The sequence below is a fragment of the Bos grunniens genome, chromosome 19 (genome assembly GCF_055505025.1).
Source record: "Bos grunniens cultivar Pamir isolate PY7600 chromosome 19, Bosgru_T2T1.0, whole genome shotgun sequence".
NCBI classification, from domain to species: Eukaryota; Metazoa; Chordata; class Mammalia; order Artiodactyla; family Bovidae; genus Bos; species Bos grunniens.
Genome location: NC_141183.1, coordinates 952,747 through 980,100, shown reverse-complemented (window position 1 = coordinate 980,100; position 27,354 = coordinate 952,747). Strand labels below are relative to the sequence as shown.

The following is a 27,354-nucleotide window of genomic DNA, read 5'->3' as shown; positions in this document are numbered from 1 at the left end:
AACCAAAGGAAAGTAATGTAATGAGATACAGGAGAATACAAAAAATAATGTCTCTATTTGGCTTCCCTGGTGACTCAGATGGTACAGCATCCGCCTGCAAGGCAGGAGTCCTGGGTTCAATCCCTGGGTCAGGAGGATCCCCTGGAGAAGGGAATGGCTACCCGCTGCAGTATTCTTGCCAGGAGAATCCCTTGGACAGAGGAGCCTGGTGGGGTACAGTCCACGGGGTCACAAAGAGTCGGACACGACTGAGCAACTAAGCGCACACACACACATTCCCCAAACACACACAGGTTATGATGAACAAGCTGTCTGCTTCCAGAATGATCTGCACAGCCACCCTCTGAGTCTGGGAAGTCCCCCAGGAGCACCGCTCTCCTAGTGTGGTGTCCTTTGACAGATGGCTGGCAGCCAGGAGGCGGCGGCCACGTGAGCACCTCTGCACCGAAAGCTCTTTGTGAGCACGTGCAGATGTGCACGCCAGTGTGGGCCCCAGCATGGACGCAGTGCAGGGACCTAAAATAGGGAAGGGAGCCCTGCTAAGGCTGGAGGGTCCTCACGGGAGCCACCTGGGGTGCAGAGCCCAGCCCGAGGTCACTCACCAGTGGGGACACCGGGCACTCTCCTGCCGGCCACCCAGGTGAGGCTGGATGTACAAGTCGGGGCATGAGAGACAGGAGAGGACTGAGATCAACACGCACACACAGCCACACACACAACCACACACACACAACCATACACCACCACACAATCACACACACAGTCACACACACAGTCACAGACTTTTTCAGACACTGAGTCAAAACTCCTCAAAAATACCTATATTCAGCTATTTATTCATCTGGACAGAAGCCTATTTAACTCAAAAATCCTTCTTCTTTGGCTTTTTCCTATTATAATTCTCTTTCATTTTTCCCCTCGGCGTTTTAGTGAAATAGGTGGGTAGGGAGGTAGGTAAATAGGCAGACAGACAGGCAGGCAGACAGATAGAAGGTAGACAGACAGACCAAATCAGCTGCTTGGGAACCGAAAGAAGCCGGCGTAGAGAGGAAGGTCTCCACGGCAGGCGGGAAAGCCCCTGCGCAGCGCCGTGCGGGGTGACTTGACCACGGTGAAGTCGGCCCCACCATCGCCTCACCTCCCCTTTCCTCTGACACCGCTTCTCCCCACAAGCACCACACGTCCGGGACCCCCGCTTCCGAAGGACCTTCTTCCCGGAGAAGCTTGCATCGCGCTCCGCTGGGTCGCGAGTGCGTCAGCGCTGTCTACCGCGGGAGAGGCAGCGGTGCCTCCGCCAGGTGTGGCTGCCACTCCCGACGGGCGGCGCCACGCCAGCACCGCGACCCACTCACGGCTTCTAAACCAAGAGCAGCACTCGAAGGCAGCAGCGGGACGACTGGGTGGGAGGGGCAGAGCCTGTGTCAACGCGCAGGCTTTTGGGCCGGGGCTCCTCACCGGGAAGCGGCTCCTCGTTCGCTTTCACGGCCCAGCGCCCAGCCAACGCGGGGCCACGCGAGAGGACAGGGCCTGCCGGTCTGGGTGTGTCTGCTCCCCACTGAACATGTTTGCACCGAGTGCCCACGAGCTCTAGGGGCTAGGCTGCCGGTTTCTGCCTATGTTCTAGATGGGGGGCGACGCGACTGCCAGCCTCTCCTCCGAGGGCCCCACTGGCAGCGGGGAGCATGCCTCAGAGCCGCCGCTTGCGGTCCTTTCCCTCCTGTACACGGTGAACACCAAAGACGAGTTTCAATCATTTAAACAATGAAAACACAAACCAGACAGTCAAGATACAGCACGTATTCTCCAACATGGGAGTGTTCTACAAACACCGGCTTAAGGAGCTGGAAGCACATTTACTGCGCGTCTACTAAATGGAGGTTTTACTCCCTTGCACCGTAAGAGTTTAAGGTATCAAAAAAGGCGTGCTCGTGTAAACAGAAAGAGACTTGCTGCACGTAAGGAAACAGATGCATGGCGGGAGACATCAAGGCACAAAGAGCGCGGAGCCACGGAGGTTCACCGGTGGCCCCTGGATGCCCCACCGCACTCCCTGACCACCTGGCCTCCTCTGCCTCTCACTGGGGCAGACTCAGCACTATGGGCTCCACGATTTCTATAGGTCATTTCACTGCGCAATTTCATTTTTTGAAAAGCTTCACTCAAGACACCTTACCTCCTAAAGAAAACCAGGCCAATAGTTGTTGGAAAACACTCCACAATATATGTAAAACGATGTAAATTTTACATTATTTTAACCGAATTAAAAGAATTACATACATGCTAAGCACCATTCCTAATAATTCTGAACTCCATCAGACCTCATGGCAACACAGTGACAATGTGTCATGGTTATAAGTAGACATTTCAACAGTTATAAGCAGACACTTCAGTTCCAGCACACTTCAGGACAAACATGCTTAACATCTGTCTCGTGAACTTCTTTCAGTAAACAGCACCATCTTTTAACTCTCGGACGCGCCTGTTTGGAAAACACGTAGCAGGTTATTTGTAGGAGGCAGGTGTTTCCTCGCTCGTAAAATCATTTAGCCTAACCATTTCCTGATTTAACAGATTAGGACACTTCATCAAACAATGACATTTAGTTTTACTACCTATTATTTGTTTGATGTTCAGAGATCTTAGGAGCAGGCAACAGCCACCAGAGATCAATAAAGACCATGAGATAATGTGTGGGCTTAAACCAGGGGGCGTCTGCTGCTCCTCTGATCTCACAGCAGGCTGGCCTCTAATGCTGCCTTCTTATCGGCAGGAGGAAACGACGTCACTCAGATGGCACTTCCTCCTCCTGAACAGATAACTCAGAACTTGGGTTTGCAGGACAGTTACTCAATGCGCACACCTGTAACACCGTCTAACAGCAAAACACCCTGTGCACCGCTCTCTGCTCTCGGGTTACAGAGCCCGGAGCGAGGTGAGGTTGGTGTCAGCCCTCAGAGGAGTCAGAGAGGGTATTCCCTGAGGGGGCACGAGGCAGCAGACCTTCAAGGACTGAGGTCACAGGTTTAATACAGAAGGAAGAACAGATGTCAATTTAAAGGGGCAGATTATGGAATTAAGTGTAAAACAAAAAGCAACATGCTGAGCAACATTCTCTTTCAATACAAATACTGTTAGAACGTATGCAGTGTGAACAAATACGCTTCTTTTTCTTTACAGAAGGTGTTATTTTAAACACACACTCATTGGAAAAGACCCTGATGCTGGGAGGGATTGGGGGCAGGAGGAGAAGGAGACGACAGAGGATGAGATGGCTGGATGGCATCACTGACTCGATGGACATGAGTTTGAGTGAACTCCGGGAGTTGGTGATGGACAGGGAGGCCTGGCGTGCGGCGATTCATGGGGTCACAAAGACTCAGACACGACTGAGCGACTGAACTGAGCTGAACTAGTTAATGTTACTTAAAAGCGAGGCCACCTGACCGCTCACAGACAGGGAAAGTCTATGGTCACCAAGGTGCCGGATTACGCGACTGTGTCTGCTCCCTGAAGTGAAGCAGACTAGGACGGGGAGGTGGCTGCCAGGGAGGAGTTATCTTTAACACGGCTTCCTGTGTGTGTCCACCAGGCAGGGGGCTGGTCCGAAACCTGAGTTTACTTGGTGGCCGGACAGCCAGAAAGAACAGCGGTAGGAGACTGTCTTCCAGCTCTGTGTCCCCCAGCCCCCAGCTGGACGCTGTGAACTGAGTGGCCTCCTCTGGGCACCAGGGCCCCGGGGCCCACAGGGGTGCAGACGGCATCTCCCAGGAGGAGGGCTGCCAGCTGGGTAACAGAGCAGGAGGCCAGGGAGGGGTCCCTGACGGATCAGGAGCCAGTTACCTGCCCACAGTACCAACAGGGACTAACAGGTATACCCAAGGGTGTGGATGCCTCAGATGGTGGGCAGTGAGGCTTATGATAATACATGGTCTTCGTTGGGGAAGTCAAATATTAATATTTATGAAGCTGCAAAGCTCTAAAGTGGAAACCAAAAAAAAATTCCTTATTTCAGGGAAAGCAGTATTTCTCTCTCCTGCTCAGATATCATTTTGTAGGCATGAAATACATTCAATATCTTGCATTGAGCTGTATTAAAACTGCAGGGGGAAATTTTTAGCAATAGGAAAACTTATTACACTTTTAAAGAGCGCATACTTCGGTCCGTGCATGTCACAAGAAACCCCAGGCCCTGGAGAGCAAGCTGTGCGGCCTGTCCCGAGCCCTCCTGCACCCAGGGCCCAGGGGGCCGCTCCCCGGGAGGGCGCACAGCACACACCCGAGGGGACGGCACACACACGTCAGATGTGATTTCACGGCCTTTTAAGGATTTTGTGCCACACAACCTGCTAAGAGCCGAGGGGGTAACCTTCTTCTCATTTTCCATTATGTGTGTATTCTACAAGTGGACCAATTTGGTGGATGCTACAGCTTACCATTGTAATTGCTGCTAATTACAAAGCAGCAACAAAATCTCTGCTATCGCACCTACAGTTACAGAGCAAACAACAAATTCAAAACAGGTTTGAAAGCCACAGACCCTGCAGAACTCTGTCCTTGATCCCTGAAGGTGTGACAGGGTGGCCATGAACACCCACTGACCACTGACAACAGGGAGCCCAGCACGCCGCGGTAGAAGCAGTCACTACTCTAAACGACACGAAATAACTGCAAATCGACTTGTTTTTACTAATCAGTTGCAGTGACAATTCTTTCATTGTTTCATATTCTTTGGTTAATTATTTATTTAGAGTTTTATTATACATATGATACAACAGGAAAAAATAACTCCCATCAATTATATTTTTAAACTAGTAAAAACAAAATATAATTTCAAAGGGTTATTATGAGAGGTGAACATAATAATACTCTTCACTCATTAAATAAAACACAGAAGTGGTATTTTAATGTCAATATAATTAAGAATCAAACTGAAGAAGCTGTTTATAAACATGAAGAATAAAGAAGCAAAATTTGATCACTGGCTAACTGAAATAAGCCTAGAAATACAGTCTAGAACGCATGGCTTTATAGAAATTAGCATGACTCTTAACTGCCTCATTTGCTATATAAGTGGCTTATAGCTTCCCACAAAACATATTACCTTTTTTTCAAAGGTGCGTTTTAAGTGACTTCTCTCCATTTGAAACTTATTTTCTTGGTCCTGTGAATAATACATATTTATCTTTATTATACTTAAAATCTCTTCTAGGGTCAATAAAATTAGTAATCTAATGAAACAAGTCAATCTCTTTGATGACAAACTTATTTGGGTTTTGCCAGTAAGTGAGCCCTGCCTGTCCAGTTTTCTACAGCACAGAGACATGAATAGCTTTCTGCTGGAGGCCATAAAATGTCCATTAACTGAAGATGCTGCTACTCTCAAAAGCACTTACGTGACAGTGAGAGAGACACTTTCTGACCCCCAGAGTTAGGAGACCACTTAGAAATGATCGGATGAATCTATATGAAAATAATGTGCTATATCACATATCAGGGTTTGGCACTTTTTGACCAAAGGAGAAAAAGAGTGGGTCTAAAATTCACGGGCCGTCTGGTGTCGGGACGCCACGCTCCCACTGCAGGTGGCCCCGGCTCCGTCTCCGTCAGGGAGCTAGGACCCTGCGTCCACTGGGCGCAGCCAACACCAGACAGATGTATGAACAAGAGGAGCGAAAGAGAAAAGGGAAGAGAGAGCGCCTATCAGGAATGGCGGGCAGTAATTTAAAGAGGACATTATTCTAAAATAATAGTATATTTAAATAAGGTTTATTTTTCAAACTAATCTCATAAGAGTAGATTGTCCAAATTAAAATTGCTCTTCTTAACTCGTCACATTAGCATTTACTTTTGTAAAAATAAGTAAGATGAGAAATGATAAGTGCAGTAAAACAACCAGAAACGGTTACCTGCGTTTCTGAGCTTTTTAACTGACACTCACTTATACGTTTACACCCAGAAAAGGACAGTGACTGTTAGCCATTGTTCTGTTTAAAAGCACAGGACTCACCTTGAGCTGCTGCTTTCTCTGAAGTTCTGATTCCTGTAATTGTTGCTTTAATTGACAGATGTTCTGTTCTAGCTCTTTAATCATACCAGATGCCTAAAATAATAAAAAATGAAATTTTGATTTTTATATCATCCTACAAACTTCCAGTTGAATAAACTTACCATTTTTCTTCTTGAAGTTTCAATTAGAATTAAAATTGTCTATAAATATGAATTTTACAAAAATTTAAGTTAAAAAATCCTTAAAGTGAAAATATAAATTCATAGTATTTAAAGTTATGAAAATACTGATATAAAAAGAATAAGTAAACAGAAAACTTTTTAAATGTTCGTTTAAAAACCAAATCCACTGGAATAGCTATTAGGTTGGTACAAAAGTAATTGCAGTTTTTGCATTGGTGTAATTTGCCATTTGATATTGGAACACATTCTAAATAAATGTGATGGTTATGTTATATACATCATTTTAATGCACATTTTTCATTTTATGGTTTTTTTTGCTAATGACTTATTACTTGCTGTTTATTTTATATTTATTTTAAACTACAGAAAAGATGTTAGACATAAAGCAAATTCGAGTGATTTTCTTATTTGAGTTCAAAATGAGTTATAAGGCAGCAGGGACCCTTGCGCCGACAGCAACACGTGTGGCCGAGGAGCTGCAGGAAGCCGGACGGCGTAGCGGCGGCCCAGGAAGCCTTACGGAGGAAACAGAGTCGTGAAGATTAAAGAGCCGGTCGTCGGACGTTGACGACGACAATCGAGAGCCACCGTCGAAGCTGACCCTCTTACTACTACGTAAGAAGCTGCCAAAGAATCCGAGGTGGACCATTCTGTGGTCATTGGCGTTTGAAACAAACTGGAAAGGTGGAAAAGCTCGGTAAGTGGGTCCCTCGGGAGCGGACCACAAGTCAAAACGGTCATCGTTTTGAAGTGTCGTCTCTTATTCTATGCAACAATGACGAACCATTTCTCAATCAGATTGTGATGTGTGATTAAAAGTGGATTTTAATACAACTGGCGATGACCAGCTCAGTCGCTGGACAGAGAAGAAGCTCCAAAGCAGTTCCCACAGCCAAACTTGCACTAAAAAACAGTCATGTTTGGTGGTCTGCTGCCGGTTTGATACACTACAGCTTCCTGAATCCCCGCGCAACATTACATCTGAGAAATATGCTCAGCAAATCGATGAGATGCACCAAAAACTGCCACGCCTGCAGCCAGCACTGCTCAGAAAGGGCCCGATTCTCCATGACAACGCCTGACTGCACATCGCACAACCAGTGCTTCAGAAGCTGAAAGAACTGGGCTACGAAGCGTCCCTCATCTGCCATGTTCACCTCACCTCTCGCCAACCGACGACCACTTCTTCAAGCATCTTCACAACTTTCTGCAGGAAAACGCTTCCACAGCCAGCAGGAGGCAGAACATCTTTCTAAGAGCTCATCAAACCCCAAAGCACTGACTGTTATGCTTTGATTTTAAAGCTTTTATGCTTTGATTTTAGAGACTTTAAGCACTGATTTTAATAAGAGTAAACAAACTTATTTCTCATTGGGAAAAATGTGTTGATTGTAGTGGTTCCTAGGCTTCCCTGGTGGCTCAGAGGTTAAAGCGTCTGTCTGCAATGCAGGAGACCTGGGTTCAATCCCTGGGTCAGAAAGATCCCCTGGAGAAGGAAATGGCAACCCACTCCAGTATGCTTGCCTGGAGAATCCCATGGATGGAGGAGCCTGGTGGGCTACAGTCCATGGGGTCGCAAAGCATCAGACACGACTGAGCGACTTCACTTCACTTTTTGGTTCCCATTTTGATCAGTAAAGATGCGTTTGAGTTTCGTTATAATAATTTAAAATTCAGTCTGAAACCATGATTATGTTTGCACCAACCTAATAATTCTTGAAATATCAAGTAATTGACCACTTAAGCACCGCAGCTATAGGATTTTCTCTTCATAAAGTTTCAATTATCTGACACAAAAGGGGGTGGGTGCCCTAAGGGAGTCTGTAGGTTCATATACATGTGAGGGCAAGAAAACTAATGTATAACCAAGATCACAAAATATTAATAATAATATTAATTGCTATTGTTATATTCAAACTATTAGCTCTATACATTATTAACACTATTACTGATTACTTAATTATTAACATAACAATGTATAGAGTTATTTGAGTTACTCAAGTAATAATGTACAGTTAGTCAAAAATGTTTTATTAAAACAACTGAACTCTAGTAATCAGTTTAATTAAAAGGGTTGATTTACAGCAGATTTTAATGTATTAAGGATTTGCGTTGTGCTATACATTAGACATTCAGCATTAAATTAAGCAAAGGAGACTCCTTTACACGCCAGATAGTAGGCTTCCACAGGGCACTTCCGGTTCTGTGCTGAGTGAAGGGAATAACGACTCTGGCTGGCTATAGCTTCCAGCTCCTACAATACCTTAGCAGCAGAAAGAGCATGTTCCTTTTTCAGAAGGTTGACATCAGCATCACACTTGGTTTGTAATAGTTTCAGGTTTTGCTCATAATCACTGACGAGATGGTCTTTCTCTTTATGCAGTGTATTGCGCCTAAAAGCAACCAAAGAATAAAATACACTTCCAATGTATTCATCATCAACCTCGAAAATGGAATTTTTTAGCCAGTCAAATCCAAATGCATTATCTTTCAATACATCAAATAAGTAAGCACATTTTTATCAAGTATTTTTAAACAGTATGCTTCTTATATTCAATGGTACTTAAAAATTTTAACAAACAGCAGCATTTAAACTGGAAACCTCCCAAGGTTAAATGCACAAGTTTTTAATTTTACCAAATAACTTACAGAGTTAATGTCAGTTTTTTTAGCCACACCTGAGAGTTGTCTGACCTCAGACAATACCTTGCCTTTACTTCTTGTAATTCATTACATGTTATCTGGTAACATCTCTCCAGTTCCAGTTTTTCTTGAATTAATTTCTGTTTCTGTAAATTACTGTTCTCCGCTTCTCCAGTCAGCTGCTGGACACGGGACTCCAGTTCTTTGATCATCTGGTTCTAAAAGAATAGTTCATTGTTAAGAAAGCCTCTGACTTTATAACAATATAACAATTCTGCATCATTAAGTAACCTGAAGAAAAATGCAAGGGATTAGCGATAAGAATATAAAAAAAAAGTACCATAAACCATACTAATAAAAACCAAACCAACCTCTAAATTAACTGTCTTTTATTTAAAAAAAAAAAAAAAAGGAGCACTTTCTATCATGAAAGACAGGCTAACATGTTTGTACACTTTTAGCCTCTCATTTGTTCAATGAGCGGGTATTCATTCACTGAAACAGCACCATTCTGATCCGGGGATATAAGCTTAAGTGCATGCATGCTAAGTCGCTTCACTCATGTCCAACTATTTGGAACGCTATGGACAATAGCCCGTCGGGCTCCTCTGTCCATGGGATTCTCTAGCCAAGATTACTGGAGTGGATTGCCATTTCCTTCTTCAGGGATCTTTCTGACTCAGGGATTCAACCCACATCTCTTACATCTACCTCATTGGCAAGAGGGCTCTTTACCACGAGCGTGACCCAGAAGGCCACTATTTACATTAGCACCCTCCCAAAAAAGTACGATAAAATATGTACAAGAGCTACATGTGGTAAATTACAAACCTCTGATGAAAGAATGAGAAAAATCAAAGAACTAAATAAATGGAGAGATAGCCCATGTTCATGGATAGGAAGACTCAGTAATGCAATGTTGGTTATTCCCAACTTGATTTATAGATTTAATGCAACACCAATTAAAATCCCAGAAAATTATTTTATGGATATGAATCAGATCAGATCAGATCAGTCGCTCAGTCGTGTCCGACTCTTTGCGACCCCATGAATCGCAGCACGCCAGGCCTCCCTGTCCATCACCAACTCCCGGAGTTCACTGAGACTCACGTCCATGGAGTCAGTGATGCCATCCAGCCATTTCATCCTCTGTCGTCCCCTTCTCCTCCTGCCCCCAATCCCGCCCAGCATCAGAGTCTCTTCTAATGAGTCAACTCTTCTCATGAGGCGGCCAAAGTACTGGAGTTTCAGCTTTAGCATCATTCCCTCCAGAGAAATCCCAGGGCTGATCTCCTTCAGAATGGACTGGTTGGATCTCCTTGCAGTCCAAGGGACTCTCAAGAGTCTTGTCCAACACCACAGTTCAAAACCATCAATTCTTTGACACTCAGCCTTCTTCACAGTCCAACTCTCACATCCATACATGACCACAGGAAAAACCATAGCCTTGACTAGACGAACCTTTGTTGGCAAAGTAATGTCTCTGCTTTTGAATATGCTATCTAGGTTGGTCATAACTTTCCTTCCAAGGAGTAAGCGTCTTTTAATTTCATGGCTGCAGTCACCATCTGTAGTGATTTTGGAGCCCAGAAAAATAAAGTCTGACACTGTTTCCCCATCTATTTGCCATGAAGTGCTGGGACCGATGCCATGATCTTCGTTTTCTGAATGTTGAGCTTTAAGCCAACTTTTTCACTCTCCACTTTCACTTTCATCAAGAGGCTTTTTAGTTCCTCTTCACTTTCTGCCCTAAGGGTGGTGTCGTCTGCATATCTGAGGTTCTTGATATTTCTCCCGGCAATGTTGATTCCAGTTTGTGTTTCTTCCAGTCCAGGTTTCTCATGATGTACTCTGCATAGAAGTTAAATAAGCAGGGTGACAATATACAGCCTTGACGAACTCCTTTTCCTATTTGGAACCAGTCTGTTATTCCATGTCCAGTTCTAACTGTTGCTTCCTGACCTGCATACAAATTTCTCAAGAGGCAGATCAGGTGGTCTGGTATTCCCATCTCTTTCAGAATTTTCCACAGTTTATTGTGATCCACACAGTCAAAGGCTTTGGCATAGTCAATAAAGCAGAAATAGATGTTTTTCTGGAACTCTCTTGCTTTTTCCATGATCCAGCAGATGTTGGCAATTTGATCTCTGGTTCCTCTGCCTTTTCTAAAACCAGCTTGAACATCAGGAAGTTCACGGTTCACATATTGCTGAAGCGTGGCTTGGAGAATTTTGAGCATTACTTTACTAGCGTGTGAGATGAGACAAAAGGCACAAAATACCCAATGCAAAATTGAAAGAGAAGAACAAAGTTGGAAGACTGACACTGCCTACTTCAAGACTTACTATAAGACACAGTAATCAAAGCACTGCGGCCTGTCAAAGGAAAAGACAACCAGATCAACGGAACAGAACAGAGAGGCCAGAAAGAGCCCCCCATAAACACGGCCTGACTTGTGACAAGGAAACAAAAGCAGTACAACGGAGCAAAGACAGCGTCTTCAACCAACGGCACTGGGACAACCGGACAACTAACGCAAAAACCAACCGACGCAAAAAGAGGGGTCTAGCGCAGATCTTACACACTAACTCAGAGATCACAGACCTCAATGGAACAACCGGATAACCAACGCAAAAAGACGGGTGTAGCACAGATCTTACAAACTAACTTACAAGACATCACGGACCTCAATGCAAAATGCAAAACCTCAAAAATCCCAGGAAATAACATAGGGAAAGCCTAAATTATCTTAAGTTGGCAAGGAGTTTTTAGATACAATATCCATGGTACAATGCACTAAAGAAATAGTTGACAAATTGGACTTTATTAAGATTAAAATTATCTATTCCACAAAAGACAGTATGTAGTAAGAGAATCAGAACATAAGCCACAGATGGGGAGAAATACTTGCAAAAGACTCATCTGATGAAGGACTGTTATCCAAAATATACAAAGAACTCTTACAATTCAACAATAATAAAATAAAAACCTAATTTAAAAATGGGTTAAAGACTTAGACACCCTACCAGAGAAGATATACAGCTGATGAATAAGCGTAGGAGAGGATGTCCTATCACACGTCACCATATATCATGGAAATGCAGATTAAACAGCAAGGAGACTGCACCCATCAGAACACTGACAGCAAACGCTGACGAGGGTCTAGAGCAACAGGAACTCTCACTAACTGCCGGCAGGAAGGAAAGTAGCACATGCAGCTTGGAAGGCAGTTTGCAGGCTCTTAGAAAACACGCTCTCTTCATACAGCCCAGGAAGAAAACACGCTCTCTTCATATAGTCCAGGAAGAAAACACGCTCTCTTCATACAATCCAGGAAGAAAATACGCTCTCTTCATACAGTCCAGGAAGAAAACACGCTCTCTTCATACAGCCCAGGAAGAAAACACACTCTGTTCATACAGTCCAGGAATCATGCTGCTGGGTGTTTGCCCAAATGAGTTAAAATTTGTGTCCACATGAAAACCTGCACACAGATGTTTACAGCAGCTGTGTACTCACAGCTGGCAAACAGCAATGCAGACGCCCTTCAGGAGGCGGATGGATAAACTGCAGTGCGTGTGAGGACGGGACAGTGCTCAGCACTACGGGGAAATGAGCTCTCAGACCACGAAGAGGCACAGAGGAGACCTAAAGGCATGTTAATAAGCAGAAGAAACCAACTGGAAAAGTATACTGTACGACTCCAATGACATGATTTTCTGGAGACAACTGCCAGGGGCTGGGTGAGGGGAAAGATGAGTAGGTGGAGACGGAGGATTTTTAGGGCAGTGGAAATACTACGTCCAATACTAACGTTAGGTCAATCTGTGGCATTATGCACTTGCCCAAGTCCACAGAACATACAACACTGAGACTCAACTCTGACGTAAGAGATGGACTCTGGGAGATGGTGCACTCTGGTGGGGGTGTCCATGGTGGTGGGCTCTGCCTGTCAGCAGAAGGGACAGGGCTTATGGGAATCTAGCTTCCCCCTCATTTCTGCTGTGAATAAAATAGCTCTAAAAAAACCAAGTCTACAGAAAACAGGCCCTAGTTTTCTAGTTCTTCCCTTTACCACATGATTCGACTCATTTTCTCAGGCTCAAACTGATTTTGGAAATAAATTTTCTGTATAATGTCCATCCTAATTCCAACATACAAAGATCAAATTGTCAAAGACTCACTTACCCTGAGAGTCTCTTAGCAATTAATTCAAATAATCTATATGTTTGCACAGGAGACAGATACTAAATAAACAGACCAAAATGGGCCAACACAATCTGCTTGGCCCTGTCTGTGAAGGCGGGCACAAGGTCAGAGAGCCCCGGGGCTGTGCCCAACAGAACAGTCGCCCAGGGGAGACAAGCACTGGAAGGGACGAGAGGATTCAGGGTGGAGAAGCAGGATGGCCGTCAGTCGAACGGGAAAGACCAGGAAAGAGGGACGAAAGAAACAGCAGAAGGAACACAGCGAAAAATAAGCAGGTCTCACACGAAGACAGGATGGTTCTCACACAAAGCCCCACACACTGAGCGCCTGCGTAACACCTGGCTGGTGAAGCTTGCTTGGTTTCTGGTGCGAAGGCGCTATTAAAGGTGTCCCTGCTGTGCGGCCAGGTGTCACACGAACTGGAAACGCGGCTTCTGTTCTAAGAGCTGCATTTACCAAACAGATACTTCTACATACGCTGGCACAGACTCTCTGATTCAAGAAGCGAAATGTATGATCACAGTTGTTCAGTTGACTATTTGTATTTACTATATTTATTTTTAAAAGCATTTTCTTAACAATTAGACAAAATAAAGCAAACATATCAATAAACAAAAAGAAACTTAAATCTTATGTCTGGGGAAACCCTACAGACATATATGAAATACCTTAACAACATTTGGCCAAAATAATCTTTTTTTCTTTAATGAATACAGAGACCTGAGAGAACACAGAACAGTGGAAACTCAAAATGGGGCCACAAGTCACACAGAGGCTGACGCCGGGTCATATTCTTCAGGCTGTAACAAACAGGGTGGAAGGGGATTCCAGGCTTTTTAACTACAGAGTCAGAGAGGAACAGACAGATTACCTTGGGCACAAAGAATAGCTGCCCACACTGCGGCCTCAGAGGGGGCGCTCGGAACACGAGGTTGGAGTTTGTGAACGGACATGGCTTGTAGACAGAAGTTACGATGGGCATTAGGTTAGCAACTCAAGGTCTCGGTCGCGGGGAAGCAAGACAACCGGCACAGGTGGGACGTGGAACAAGAGGTCAACGGCGGGGGGCGCGACCAGCAGGCGGCCGGGAAGACCCGGAATGGGGCAACAATGGCCTGAGCCTGAGTGGTAGCTGTGGAAACGGAAGGGGGCGGAGCAGCTCCCAGCAAACTCCCAGAGGAGCAGAGTGACTGCGAAAACACCGTAGGTAGGAAACGAGAAGCAGCAAAAAGCATCAATCCTTCAGGTCCAAAGTCGAATACTCCAGGAGAAGTGGAAAATTGGGAATTTAGAGGAAGGTTGTGAAAGGGTATTATTTTGTGAGGAAATACAGACATTATTTTCAGCAAGTACTAGGAAATTATAAAATATCTGATGGGCTTTCAGTTAAATAACCGATAGAATAAGAAATGTTAGAATTTTACATACAAACTGTGTGAAATCCTCTAGGAGTCAAAAATTAGAAAGGATTAGTAATCAGCAACTACTTATATAGTCCAAAGTTCAACTCCTATGGCAAAAGGAGCAACATATTTTATTTCATAAAATTCTTCTTGAAATATATATACAAGATGCACAAACCTTAAACATATATTTTGATAATTTGTTACTTGAAAATAGCCATGAACCAGTGCTGGTGATGTTTTAGTCACTAAGTCATGCCCAACCCTCGTGACCCTATGGATTATAGCCTGCCAGGTCCGTGGGATTTCCTAAGCAGGAACAGTAGAGTGGGTTGCCATTTCCTTCTCCAGGGGATCTTCTGCACCCACGGATCAAACCTGTGTCTCCTGTACTGCAAGCGGATTCTTCACCACTGAGCCACCAGGGAAGCCACGCCATGAGCCAGTGCAAGATAAAAGCACGGGGACTGCTCAGATGCCTTATTGCTCATCCTCCACAAAAAGGTAACCACTATTCTGATGTCTATCACCAAAAAAACTTTGTCTTTTGCTGAACTTTCTGTAAATAAATTCAGAGAGTATGTACCCTTTCGGGTCAGGCATATCATGTCTGTGAGAGCTGTCATCCATGACATGGGGTATAGCAGTATTTTCAGTGCTATATTCAGTATTCCATTGTGGAATACACCTAAAATAATTCATCCATTTTATCGACTGGTTGGTTGTTTTCAGTGTTCAGTTGTTAACAATAATGCTGCTATGAACGTTTTCACACATGCTTTATGGTGCACGTATTCACCCATTTCTTTTGGTTGGACATTCTGTACTGAAATGTTGAGTCATAAGTGATTTGAAAACTTATGACCAGGCAAAAACTTGAAAGTGAATGTTTGTAACAGCAAACGTGTATAGCTGCCAAAAGCAGATGCGACCAAGATGTCCTTCGATAGATACGTGGATAAACAATGCTAATCCATATAATTGAATATTATTCAGCAATAAAAAGAAATGAGCTATAAAGCCATAAAAAGACACGAAGAAACCATGTATGTATAATTCTTAATGAAAGGAGCCAGTCTGAAAAGGCTACATACTGTATGATTCCAATTACATGATATTCTGGAAAAGAAACTGCAAAAAACGATGTTTTACAGTCAAGGTGATTGGTGGCTGCAGAGATCCTGGGGAGAGGGGCAAGGCGGAACAGGGAGAAGCCCGTGTGAGTTCAAAACAGTGAAAACGCTACGCGTGAAACCGTAAAGGCACGTGTGGCTACATGCATTTGTCAAAACCCACCGAGTTTTAAAGCACAGAGGGCGAGCTGTATGCAAACTTAAAAAATAATTTAGTAGTTCGGGGATCCCAGGAGCAAATACAGGCTGTGAAAAGAGGATCTCGTTACATCACAAATATGTAAAAACCTCACTGAAGGGGTGGCAGGAGAGGTGAGGACCCGAGCGAGTCTGGAACTCGCGGCACCCGAGACCAGAGGCAACCAGAGCCGCGCGTGTGCCCGTCCTGGTCTGCAGGCTCGGTCCTGCGGGGACACGGACTAACAGCCTGAGGCTCCGTTCCGGTCGGCAGGCTTGGCCCTGTGGGGACACGGACTAACAGCCCTGATCACATCCATGCCTGTGGACTGAGACTGAACACCCAGAAAGGGAACGGATGAGGGCGGAGGCCACGCTCCCACCGCCAGGCTGGGAATTTACAGACGAGTGGAGAAGGCCAGACTAACTCACGTGGCAAAGGGTTAGAGCTACGGACACCAGTAAGAGAGTATGTTTAGCTTAACACAGATGCAGTTGGTTACATACACTACGGTTCATCGATGTGCCTAGACACACAGGCTTGTATACACACAAACACTTTGTCTGGTGAGAGGACAGGAAAGAAATGACACCCCCGCAGTCACGAGCACCCCCTGAAAGCAGACCCCGGTCTCTAACACCATTCTCCACGTCCTCCACATTGCGGGGGAGGCCAGAGGGGCCCCGGGGCCTCCTGGAGAATCTCCCAGTGGCTGAAGCTAGAGCAACTTACGTGACAAAATGAAGGAATACGGGATCATAACCCAGAACATAAATAATATCCACACTAAATAAATTAACAAACGAGGGAGACGAGACAGACTTTCCTGTAGAGAAACTCCCAATAATTCACAGATTCCCCTCCCTTGAGTACAGAGAGTACACCCCGCACCCCTCATGCATGGGCTCCTCATGGGAACTGTCTTCCCAAGAGTGTGGGAAGGCCGGAGGACGCCGTCACAGGGAGAACCCAGCACACACCCGTGGCCAGGCGGCCAGGGGAAAACCCAGCACACACCGCGGCCAGGGGAGAACGCAGCACGCACCGTGGGCAGGCGGCCAGGGGAGAACCCAGCACACACCTGCAACCAGGCGGCCAGGGGAGAACCCAGCACACACCGCGCCAGGCGGCCAGGGGAGAACCCAGCACACACCGCGGCCAGGGGAGAACCCAGCACACACCCGCAACCAGGCGGCCAGGGGAGAACCCAGCACACACCACGGCCAGGGGAGAACCCAGCACACACCCGCAACCAGGCGGCCAGGGGAGAACCCAGCACACACCGCGCCAGGCGGCCAGGGGAGAACCCAGCACACACCTGCAGCCAGGCAGCCAGGGCTAGCGACAGGGAGAGCCCAACACACCCACAGCCAGGTGGCCAGAGGAGAACCCAGCACACACACGCAGTCAGGTGGCCAGGGCTACGGTTCACGGGGTGGCCACAGGTAGCGTGTGCCCCTGATGTGATACGGAGAGCAGCAGTCTACTTCCATGACCTACTGCGTCAGCCCATAACCCCATCTTATCGTGAGAAGAACAGGAGGCGGGGTGCCCTGCAGTATTCCTGACCAGGCCTCCTCACAACTGCCAAGATCATGAGACAGAAGGGGCGTCTGAGACACTGCCACAGCCCAGAGGAGCCTACGGAGGAAACAGAACGTGGCGTCTGGATGAGATCCTGGAAAAGAAGGACACTAGGGAAAAGTGAAGAAAACGGAACCAACTATGGACTCTGGTTTATTACGGCATCCTGCTGATCCGCTGACTGTAACAAGTGCACCAAAATGACCTAAGATGTTACAAAGGGGGAGCTGGGTGTGGGGCACATGGGAACTCTACCATCCTCTCAAACTTCCTGTAAACCTAAAACCCTCTAAAAATAAAATCTATTTGTTTAAATGGCAATCCTATTCAAAATAATCAACTGATGCTATTCAGGATATTCTTCTTTAACACTGTGATGCTGGAAGAGAAACACTGGTGGCAACTATGAGATGATGGACCCCAGCCACGCTGGAGAGTGGCGACCTGCTCTGATTCACGCTCGCCACTCACAGTGGTGGTTAACTGTAAGTGGTTAACACAAAGCTTCACGTGCCTAAGGCCTCTGATACTCGTCAACTCGATTCAGGTCCATGAATAGAACTTGGAGTCTCATGGGCTTTGAATGGAAAAACATAGCTCATCTCTATTTCCAGTCCCCTGACTGACCTTCAGCACTTCCCTCCTACTATGAGTACAGTCAACCACCAATGAAGTATTAGCAATGCCTGTGAACGACGGAAATCACAGGTAGTTTATAGACCATTATAGTGCGGCATTATCTCTAACATTGTTTCAGTCAGTTCAGTCGCTCAGTCGTGTCTGACTCTGTGACCCCATGGACTGCAGCACGCCAGGCTTCCCTGTCCATTGCCAACTCCCGGAGTTCACTCAAACTCATGTCCATTGAGTCAGTGATGTCATCCAACCATCTCATCCTCTGTCGTCCCCTTCTCCTCCTGCCCTCAATCTTTCCCAGCATCACAGTCTTTTCCAATGAGTCACTTCTTTGCATCAGGTGACCAAAGTATTGGAGTTTCAGCTTCAGCATCAGTACTTCCAGTGAATATTCAGCACTGACTTCCTTTAGGATGGACTGGTTTGATCTCCTGGCAGTCTAAAGGACTCTCAAGAGTCTTCTCCAACACCACAGTTCAAAAGCATCAATTCTTCAGTGCTCAGCTTTCTAATATTGTTTACCCTCATCATTATTCATAAGTTACAACACTTATTAGGCCCACTGTGCAATCATGATATTTACTGCATTCATTTGGAAGCATATGTTTTACTTTATCATGACTCTGATTTATTAATATTTTGATGACTATAACTATAATTTCTTTGTCATCTTATATAATTTTATTAAATTGTCAAATACTATTCTGAGAGGGATACATAAACTTCACAAGATTGCCAGTGGCATCCGTGCTTAAGAGAGGGGCAAAGAATTCCGCTAAGAAAGCCTAAAATCTCAATAAAACCACTCACAGACTTTGTGTGTCTAAACCCCTGATACGAAGAGAGCCCTACATTTTACAGCTGTCACCTCCCCAAGCATCTAAGAACACTGCTATCATTTTCATATTTATAAGTTCTAACGCATTGCTCTAAAAATCCAGTGTTTCCATGTTTAATTGTTAGTTTCACACAAGGAGACTCCTGCCAATACCAAAAGACATAGGTCTAATCATCTGTACAAACGCCTGCTTACAAAAAAATGGAACAGGGCAAAAAAAAAGACCCAATTAAAAAAAGAAGAGAGCTTGAAAGAAGAAAACACAGAAACTAATTCTCAGTGACAGCCTCGTCTTTCATCTTAAGCCGTGCCTTGAACTCTTCCTTGTTTAATTATTAAATCAGGAGCAGCTCAGCAAGGTCTGTCTAGAGTTGATGACTCTTAAATTCAACCCTGCTGACAGACCCTGTCCATTCTTCTCTATATTTTACTGTTACCTAATGACAAGGTCTGAATGCTAATTTTTAAATTCAACTTTCATTAAAAACAGAAAGCAGTTTCTCTAACAGTAGCCTCTTGGCCCCAAAATATGACTTCAGTTTACACCCCAAATTTATAAAAATTAAAAATTCTAATGTGAAAGCTATTACTGTCTTAATTTTGTCTAATGAAAAATAACAGTGCAGGAAACACTGTCTGGGGAGGCCTTACACACAGCTCTGAGAAGGAGAGAAGCGAAAAGCAAAGGAGAAAAGGAAAGATGTAAGCATCTGAATGCAGAGTTCCAAAGAATAGCAAGAAGAGATAAGAAAGCCTTCCTCAGTGATCAATGCAAAGAAATAGAGGAAAACAACAGAATGGGAAAGGCTAGACATCTCTTCAAGAAAATTAGAGATACCAAGGAAACATTTCATGCAAAGATGGGCTCGATAAAGGACAGAAATGGTATGGACCTAACAGAAGTAGAAGATATTAAGAAGATGTGGCAAGAATACACAGAAGAACTGTACAAAAAAGACCTTCATGACCAAGATAATCACGATGGTGTGATCACTGACCTAGAGCCAGACATCCTGGAATGTGAAGTCAAGTGGGCCTTAGAAAGCATCACTATGAACAAAGCTAGTGGAGGTGATGGAATTCCAGTTGAACTACTCCAAATCCTGGAAGATGATGCTGTGAATGTGCTGACCTCAATATGCCAGTAAATTTGGAAAACTCAGCAGTGGCCACAGGACTGGAAAAGGTCAGTTTTCATTCCAATCCCTAAGAAAGGCAACGCCAAAGAATGCTCAAACTACAGCATAATTGCACTCATCTCACACGCTAGTAAAGTTATGCTCAAAATTCTCCAAGCCACGCTTCAGCAATACGTGAACCGTGAACTTCCAGATGTTCAAGCTGGTTTTAGAAAAGGCAGAGGAACCAGAGATCAAATTGCCAACATTTGCTGGATCATGGAAAAAGCAAGAGAGTTCCAGAAAAACATCTATTTCTGCTGTATTGACTATGCCAAAGCCTTGGACTGTGTGGATCACAATAAACTGTGGAAAATTCTGAAAGAGATGGGAATACCAGACCACCTGACCTGCCTCTTGAGAAACCTACATGCAGGTCAGGAAGCAACAGTTAGAACTGGACATGGAACACCAGACTGGTTCCAAATAGGAAAAGGAGTACGTCAAGGCTGTATATTGTCACCCTGCTTATTTAACTTCTATGCAAAGTACATCATGAGAAACGCTGGGCTGGAAGAAGCACAAGCTGGAATCAAGATTGCTGTGAGAAATATCAAGAACCTCAGATACGCAGATGACACCACCTTTATGGCAGAAAGTGAAGAGGAACTAAAAAGCCTCTTGATGAAAGTGAAGGTGGAGAGTGTAAAAGTTGGCTTAAAGCTCAACATTCAGAAAACAAAGATCATGGCATCTGGCCCCATCACTTCATGGCAAATAGATGGAAAAACAGTGGAAACAGTGTCAGACTTTATTTTGGGGCTCCAAAATCACTGCAGACGGTGATTGCAGCCATGAAATTAAAAGATGTTACTCCTTAGAAGAAAAGTTATGACCACCTAGATAGCATATTGAAAAGCAGAGACATTACTTTGCCAACATAGGTACATCTAGTCAAGGCTATGGTTTTTCCTGTGGTCATGTATGGATGTGAGAGTTGGACTGTGAAGAAAGCTGAGCACCAAAGAATTGATGCTTTTGAACTGTGGTGTTGGAGAAGACTCTTGAGAGTCCCTTGGACTGCAAGGAGATCCAACCAGTCCATTCTGAAGGAGATCAGCCCTGGGATTTCTCTGGAGGGAATGATGCTAAAGCTGAAACTCCAGTACTTTGGCCACCTCATGTGAAAAGTTGATTCATTGGAAAAGACTCTGATGCTGGGAAGGATTCGGGGCAGGAGGAGAAGGGGACGACAGAGGATGAGATGGCTGGATGGCATCACTGACTCGATGGACATGAGTCTGAGTGAACTCCAGGAGTTGGTGATGGACAGGGAGGCCTGGCATGCTGCGATTCATGGGGTCGAGAAGAGTCGGACACAACTGAGCGACTGAACTGAATTGAAACATTGTAGGCAATTAATATGTTTCATAAATTTCAACTCTACAATTACTTAATGTATTCACATTTGTGAAAATTTAGGAGGCTGAGATGACAAAATTGTTTTTCAGATACAAATTTGGCTTTTGTTCACGGCCGTGAATATCACCCTTGTGCTGATTCTCCAGAAAACAGACCCCTGATCTTGCTGAGGAGAGCTGGTCCATGTCGGGTGTCCCTGCCCCACCAGGGAGCAGTCCCCGCAGCGGCAGTGCTCGCCCTCCGCAGACCCCGGGACCAGCCGCCTGCCCCCGCACCACGTCCACGGCCCTGGTCCCAGCCCCCGCATGGTCCTTGGAGCCCACGGCTGTTCTCTGCACAGAGCAAGACAGACACGCTAGGAGCAACGTTCAGATGGAGCCGCTCTGATGTGCTCAATCCACTCAAATGCAGCAAGTCGCCAAACATTCAGGGAACCGCACGCTTCAGAACACGTGAATCTACAACATACTAATTCTAATCTTACACCATAAAGCTGTCTTTTTTTTTAAAGCATCAATCACAAGCTTTTCCCTGACCTGTGCCCTGACAAAGTCTCCTTCCACGTTGCTCTGCTCACAGGGCCCCGTCCCTGCTGCCGTCTGCTCTGCGCTGAACTGGGCTGGCGTGTCCCAGCTTTGGGACTTCTACACTGGGTGTTCCTTCTGCCTGAAATTCCGGAAGACGGCGGAGCAACCCTAGGAGGTGAACGTGCAGGAAAGCGTGGCCTGAAGACGGTGCCCAAGTGAAGACTCAGACAGTTTCAAGCTTCAGCAAATATCTTTGATTTTTATGTGTTAAGTGTCACTCCCATGTGAGTATTTGGGGTATTATTTGAGCCCTTCGTGTTTTTCATTTTTCTTTAATTCCAAGAAATTAATTTACATTATTTCTTCAGGAAGATCTATCCTTCCTACTGCTTGGTATCCTTCTACGCCTCTGTCTCCTCGTATTCTCTTCCCAGCCTCTGCTCCTGGGATGCTTTTCGTTCTGATCTTGGTGGTGGTGGCTGTGGTTTAGTCGCTAAGTTGTGTCTGATTCTTGCAACTGTGTGGACTAGGAACCCACCAGGCTCCTCTGTCCCTGGGATTCTCCAGGCAAGAATCCTGGAGTGGGTTGCCATTTCCTTCTCCAGGGGATCTTCCCAACCCAGGAATTGAACCCATGTCTCCTGCATTACAGGCAGATTCTTTACTGACTGAGCTACAAGGGAAGCCCATTCTGATCTTGCTGCTGCTGCTGCTGCTAAGTCACTTCAGTCGTGTCCGACTCTGTGCGACCGCAGAGACGGCAGCCAACCAGGCTCCTCCGTCCCTGGGATTCTCCAGGCAAGAACACTGGAGTGGGTTGCCATTTCTTTCTCCAATGCATGAAAGTGAAAAGTGAAAGTGAAGTCACTCAGTCGTGTCCGACTCCCAGGGACCCCATGGACTGCAGCCTACCAGGCTCCTCCATCCATGGGATTTTCCAGGCAAGAGTACTGGAGTGGGGTGCCATTTCCTTCTCCAATTCTGATCTTCAGCTCAGTTCATGTCCGACTCTTTGCGACCCCATGAATCGCAGCACGCCAGGCCTCCCTGTCTATCACCAACTCCCAGAGTTCACCCAAATTCTTGTCCATCAAGTCAGTGATGCCATCCAGCCATCTCATCCTCTGTCATCCCTTTCACCTCCTGTCCCCAAATCCCTCCCAGCATCAGAGTCTTTTCCAATGAGTCAGCTTTTCACATAAGGTGGCCAAAGTACTGGAATTTCAGCTTTAGCATCAGTTCTTCCAAAGAACACCCAGGACTGATCTCCTTTAGAATGGATTGGTTGGATCTCCTTGCAGTCCAAGGGACTCTCAAGAGTCTTGTCCAACACCACAGTTCAAAACCATCAATTCTTCGGTGCTCAGCTTTCTTCACAGTCCAACTCTCACATCCATACATGACCACTGGAAAAACCATAGCCTTGACTAGATGGACCCTTGTTGGCAAAGTAATGTCTCTGCTTTTCAATATGCTATCTAGGTTGGTCATAACTTTCCTTCCAAGGAGTAAGCATCTTTTAATTTCATGGCTGCAATCACCATCTGCAGTGATTTTGGAGCCCCCAAAAATAAAGTCTGACACCGTTTCCACTGTTTTTCCATCTATTTGCCATGAAGTGATGGGGCCAGATGCCATGATCTTTGTTTTCTGAATGTTGAGCTTTAAGCCAACTTTTTCACTCTCCTCTTTCACTTTCATCAAGAGGCTTTTTAGTTCCTCTTCACTTTCTGCCATAAGGGTGGTGTCATCTGCATATCTGAGGTTCTTGATATTTCTCCCGGCAATCCTGATTCCAGCTTGTGCTTCTTCCAGCCCAGCGTTTCTCATGATGTATTCTGCATATAAGTTAAATAAACAGGGTGACAATATACAGCCTTGACGTACTCCTTTTCCTTTAGGAACCAGTCTATTGTTCCATGTCCAGTTCTAACTGTTACTTCCTGACCTGCATATAGGTTTCTCAAGAGGCAGGTCAGGTGGTCTGGTATTCCCATCTCTTGAAGAATTTTCCACAGGTTATTGTGATCCACAGTCAAAGGCTTTGGCATAGTCAATAAAGCAGAAATAGATGTTTTTCTGGAACTCTCTGATCTTACTCTTATTTAAATTTTTAGATTTCCTTCTGCTGTATTTATTGTACTGTTTCTAATTGTATCTATTACACTTTTATTTTGATTATTATTTTTCATATCCAGTAGTATCATTTGGAAATATTCTAAAATGGTCAGATGTTACAACCAAGGCTAGAAGAACTCCCTGGTGAACCAGCAGTTAGGACTCCGCCTCCCAGAGCGAGGGCCCGAGTTTGGTTCCTGGTCAGGGAAATAGACCCTACATGCTGTAACTAAGGCTCCTGCAATCTAAAGGTTTGGCACAGCCAAATATATAAAGTTTTAGAAGTTTTGTTATGGGACATTTCAAACATACACAGAAGGAGGAGGACTCGTATAATAAACCCACTATATTCTTCACCCCAATTCCTCATGTAGCTGGTTCCTAAACTGTCCAGCACTCTACCTGCTGAAGCCCCACCAGCATCCCCTCCTCCAGAGGTGACGGCGGGACAGGCCCCAGGCTCTGGAAGATCCACGTGGACCTGTCTGCTGCTTAGGTTCCTTCCAGGCCGACTCAGGGTTCTGTTTTCTTGACCCGGCTGCTCAGGGTCAGCCCACCACTCGCCTGGCCCCCCCAGGCTGTCACCGCTCTCCCCTCCTCCCTGCTGGTCACGCTGTGCCTCTGTGGGAGGGGACGGAGGTCCACATAGTGCTCGACCTGCTGTCTTCAAGCAAACGCCCACCAGCTTCCTGAACTGAGAACCTCCTTGTGTACACAGGTCTCCTGATGATCGTTCTTGTATGTTACAACTGTCTATTGGGCACTTACCACATAACTTAGTTTATGTATATTAATGTATTTAATATTCCCAGCAACATAGATACACTTTACTCCTGCTGTTACCCTGCCTGACGGATGAGGACACTGAACAGCGTATGAGCTGGCACGGTACTCAAGCTACAAGGGAACTGGAATGGGAGCCCGAGACCTACAGCCCAGCTCAGCATCACTGTGGATACTGTGTCCCATTCCTTCCGCCCTCTGAAACGGGCCCTTCAGCTAGTCTGGGGTCTCCAAGACACGCCTAGGTAACAGACTCTGGCTCAGACTCCACAGCTTTAAATTCAAGGAGGCACTCTGGACAAGCCAGCTGACCAAGGGGGCTGACTGGCCAGGGACCCTGCTTGTGCTGAGGATTCAGGGTCTACACGCCATGAGGTCAGATCACGTATCAGGAACAAGGAGGACGAGGTGCACCTACCTCAGACGTGAGGCCCCGGGTCCAGGTGCCCCTCAGCCCACCTTCCCCAGGCTTCCGTATTTCAGGAAGGCAGCTGAGCCTCTCAAGGGCGGAAGACCCACCTCTGCAAGCAGAGAGTCAGCGAGGGGCTCTGGGGCCCTCCATCGTCCCTAGGAAGACACGCCTGGTCACCTGCTGTGTACTCTGGTGGTGCCCCTCTGAATCCTCAGGAAAGGGACTCGGGTCCCCCACGGGCATCTGTGTCTGCTCCCTCACAAAACAGAGCGACTAAGAAAGTCTGCCTTCTGCTGGCCACACTGCTCCACCTCCTGATCTGTCTCCCCACGGGCATTACAGCCACACTGGTCCACCTCCTCATCTGACTGTCTTCCCACAGGCATTACACATTTCTAGAAAAACAATCACCTCTTCAGTCAGAAAGACTGAAACAAATAAATAAAACAGAAAGTAAAAAAGTAAAGAAATTAGGGTGAAAGTCAGTGGAGAAAAAAACAAAAAAACAAGAAGAAAGTTTTATAAATGTTTGCAGGGGTAAAAAAAAAAAAAAAAAGAAGTGATAACAATCGACCCCAAGGGAAATCCTGCGGCCACTGAAGAGGCCACACACTGCCACGTGTGAGCCTGTGTCGGGAAGGAAGGTGAGGGGTTTTTGCTCCACAGCACACTTGCCGTGCACTGCACACTCTGGAAGCAGGGAAGCACGAGGACAGGGAGGTGAAGAGGACAGTTCATAAGGACATGGCAAGGAGAAGCAGACGTACCGTGGACCGCGTCTGTGCCACATATTCACCCTCCATTTTGTTCAGCCGCACGTTGGTGTCCTCAAGCAATTCTTGAATACTTTCAGTATGTCGCTTTTGAAGTTCAAACTTTTCCTTTTCCATTTCTGCTACAGCGTTGTGGAGCTACAGAGGGGAAGAACTGACTCTTTCACTACTGTCACAGAATGGACTATTTTGTAATTCAGAAAAAAGGTTTTCCTGTATTTCTCTATTTATTTATATGGTGACCTGAACAACAAAAGATATAAAATATTCGAAGTAAAGATTCATGTAAAGAGCATGATTAAGAAACAATTTTTTGTTTACTTCCCTCAATTGAAAATTTTATTGGATAAACAAATATTAAAGGGAATTATCCGCCTCTGGCAGAAATAGTAAATAAATCAGATAACAGAATGCATCAGGTGAACAGCACCAGGATTAGCCTGACACCAGAAAACAAAGGTGTTTACAATATTGTTATCAATTAGGATTGCTATCTCACAGTATTTTCATCTTATTTGCATGAAATCTTGCACAAGAGTAATGTTCAAAATGGTTTATCCTTCACCCTGACTCCCACTAAGAAACTATTTTTATCCGCTCCGTAAACTACACTAAGCAGACACAAAGGTGGCCGGTGTAAACCAAGGCGAGCTCTCGGGAGGCTGCACACCCCACGTCTCTGTGCACACTGGCCGCCTTGATGAGGCCTGTGAACACATGCTGAAGTGGGCGAGACGCTGGAACATGGACGCAGCAAGGGAAGGAAGCCACTTCTCAATGAGCAGTCTCTCAGGGAGTGGAAAACCCAGGCGGCAAGCCTTGCGGGCACTGTCCACCAGTCTTCACAGGCGGGGAATGCGGACTCCAGTTCCTGCCGTCCACCTGTCCTCGCGGGTGGGGATGCGGAATCTAGTTCCTGTCCTCTGCACCCAGCCCAGGCTCACAGATCTAAAGCCTAATTGAGCTCAGAATTACTAGGAATAGTTACTCCAGTGTCTGGCATTTATATTTAATCAAGTTAAAATAAGTTATAATTTATATAGTTTTACAGATACTTTTGAGTGTTTTCCAATAACTGCTGGCCTGGTTTTAGGAGGACAGTGTCTTGAGTGAAGTGTTAAATACTGAAATGTGTGCTTGCAGCAGCCAGAGAAAAGACACGCCAACTTTACAGAAAAGGTAAAAGCACATACATGGACACGACCCTGGAAGAGCGCTCCGTCTGCCCTCTGGACAGGGGCCCTCCTCTCACGGCCCTGGAGCCACGGCCCCAGGACACAGCCGCCCAGCTTCAGCTCCAACCACCCCGCAGGGCCCAGGAAAATGCTCGAACCCGACCCACTGGGAGATGGTCAGCAGGAAGAGTTCACCGAAGACCTTCACAGCCG

At 45.7% G+C, this 27,354-nt stretch overlaps 1 protein-coding gene across 50 annotated transcripts in view; it reads right to left on the bottom strand.

Annotated features, from left to right (window-relative positions):
• The window catches only part of CEP112 (centrosomal protein 112), a 315,095-nt gene that overhangs the window by 221,427 nt on the left and 66,314 nt on the right, over window positions 1–27,354 (bottom strand). For 20 of the 50 annotated variants that reach the window (XR_015146978.1, XR_015146981.1, XR_015146980.1 and 17 more), the window contains 5 exons: window positions 25,961–26,104; window positions 8,884–9,050; window positions 8,453–8,582; window positions 6,008–6,100; window positions 5,102–5,161 (listed from right to left, as the gene is read on the bottom strand). Coding sequence is in view for 40 of the 50 variants with exons in the window: in XM_086355752.1 (XP_086211878.1) it covers window positions 5,102–5,161; window positions 6,008–6,100; window positions 8,453–8,582; window positions 8,884–9,050; window positions 25,961–26,104 (594 nt within the window). In the remaining 10 variants the exon portion in view is untranslated. Of the gene's footprint in view, window positions 1–2,277; window positions 2,480–5,101; window positions 5,162–6,007; window positions 6,101–8,452; window positions 8,583–8,883; window positions 9,051–25,960; window positions 26,105–27,354 lie in introns of all 50 variants that reach the window. The other 30 variants (XR_015146986.1, XR_015146982.1, XM_086355754.1 and 27 more) reach the window with 8 other exon arrangements.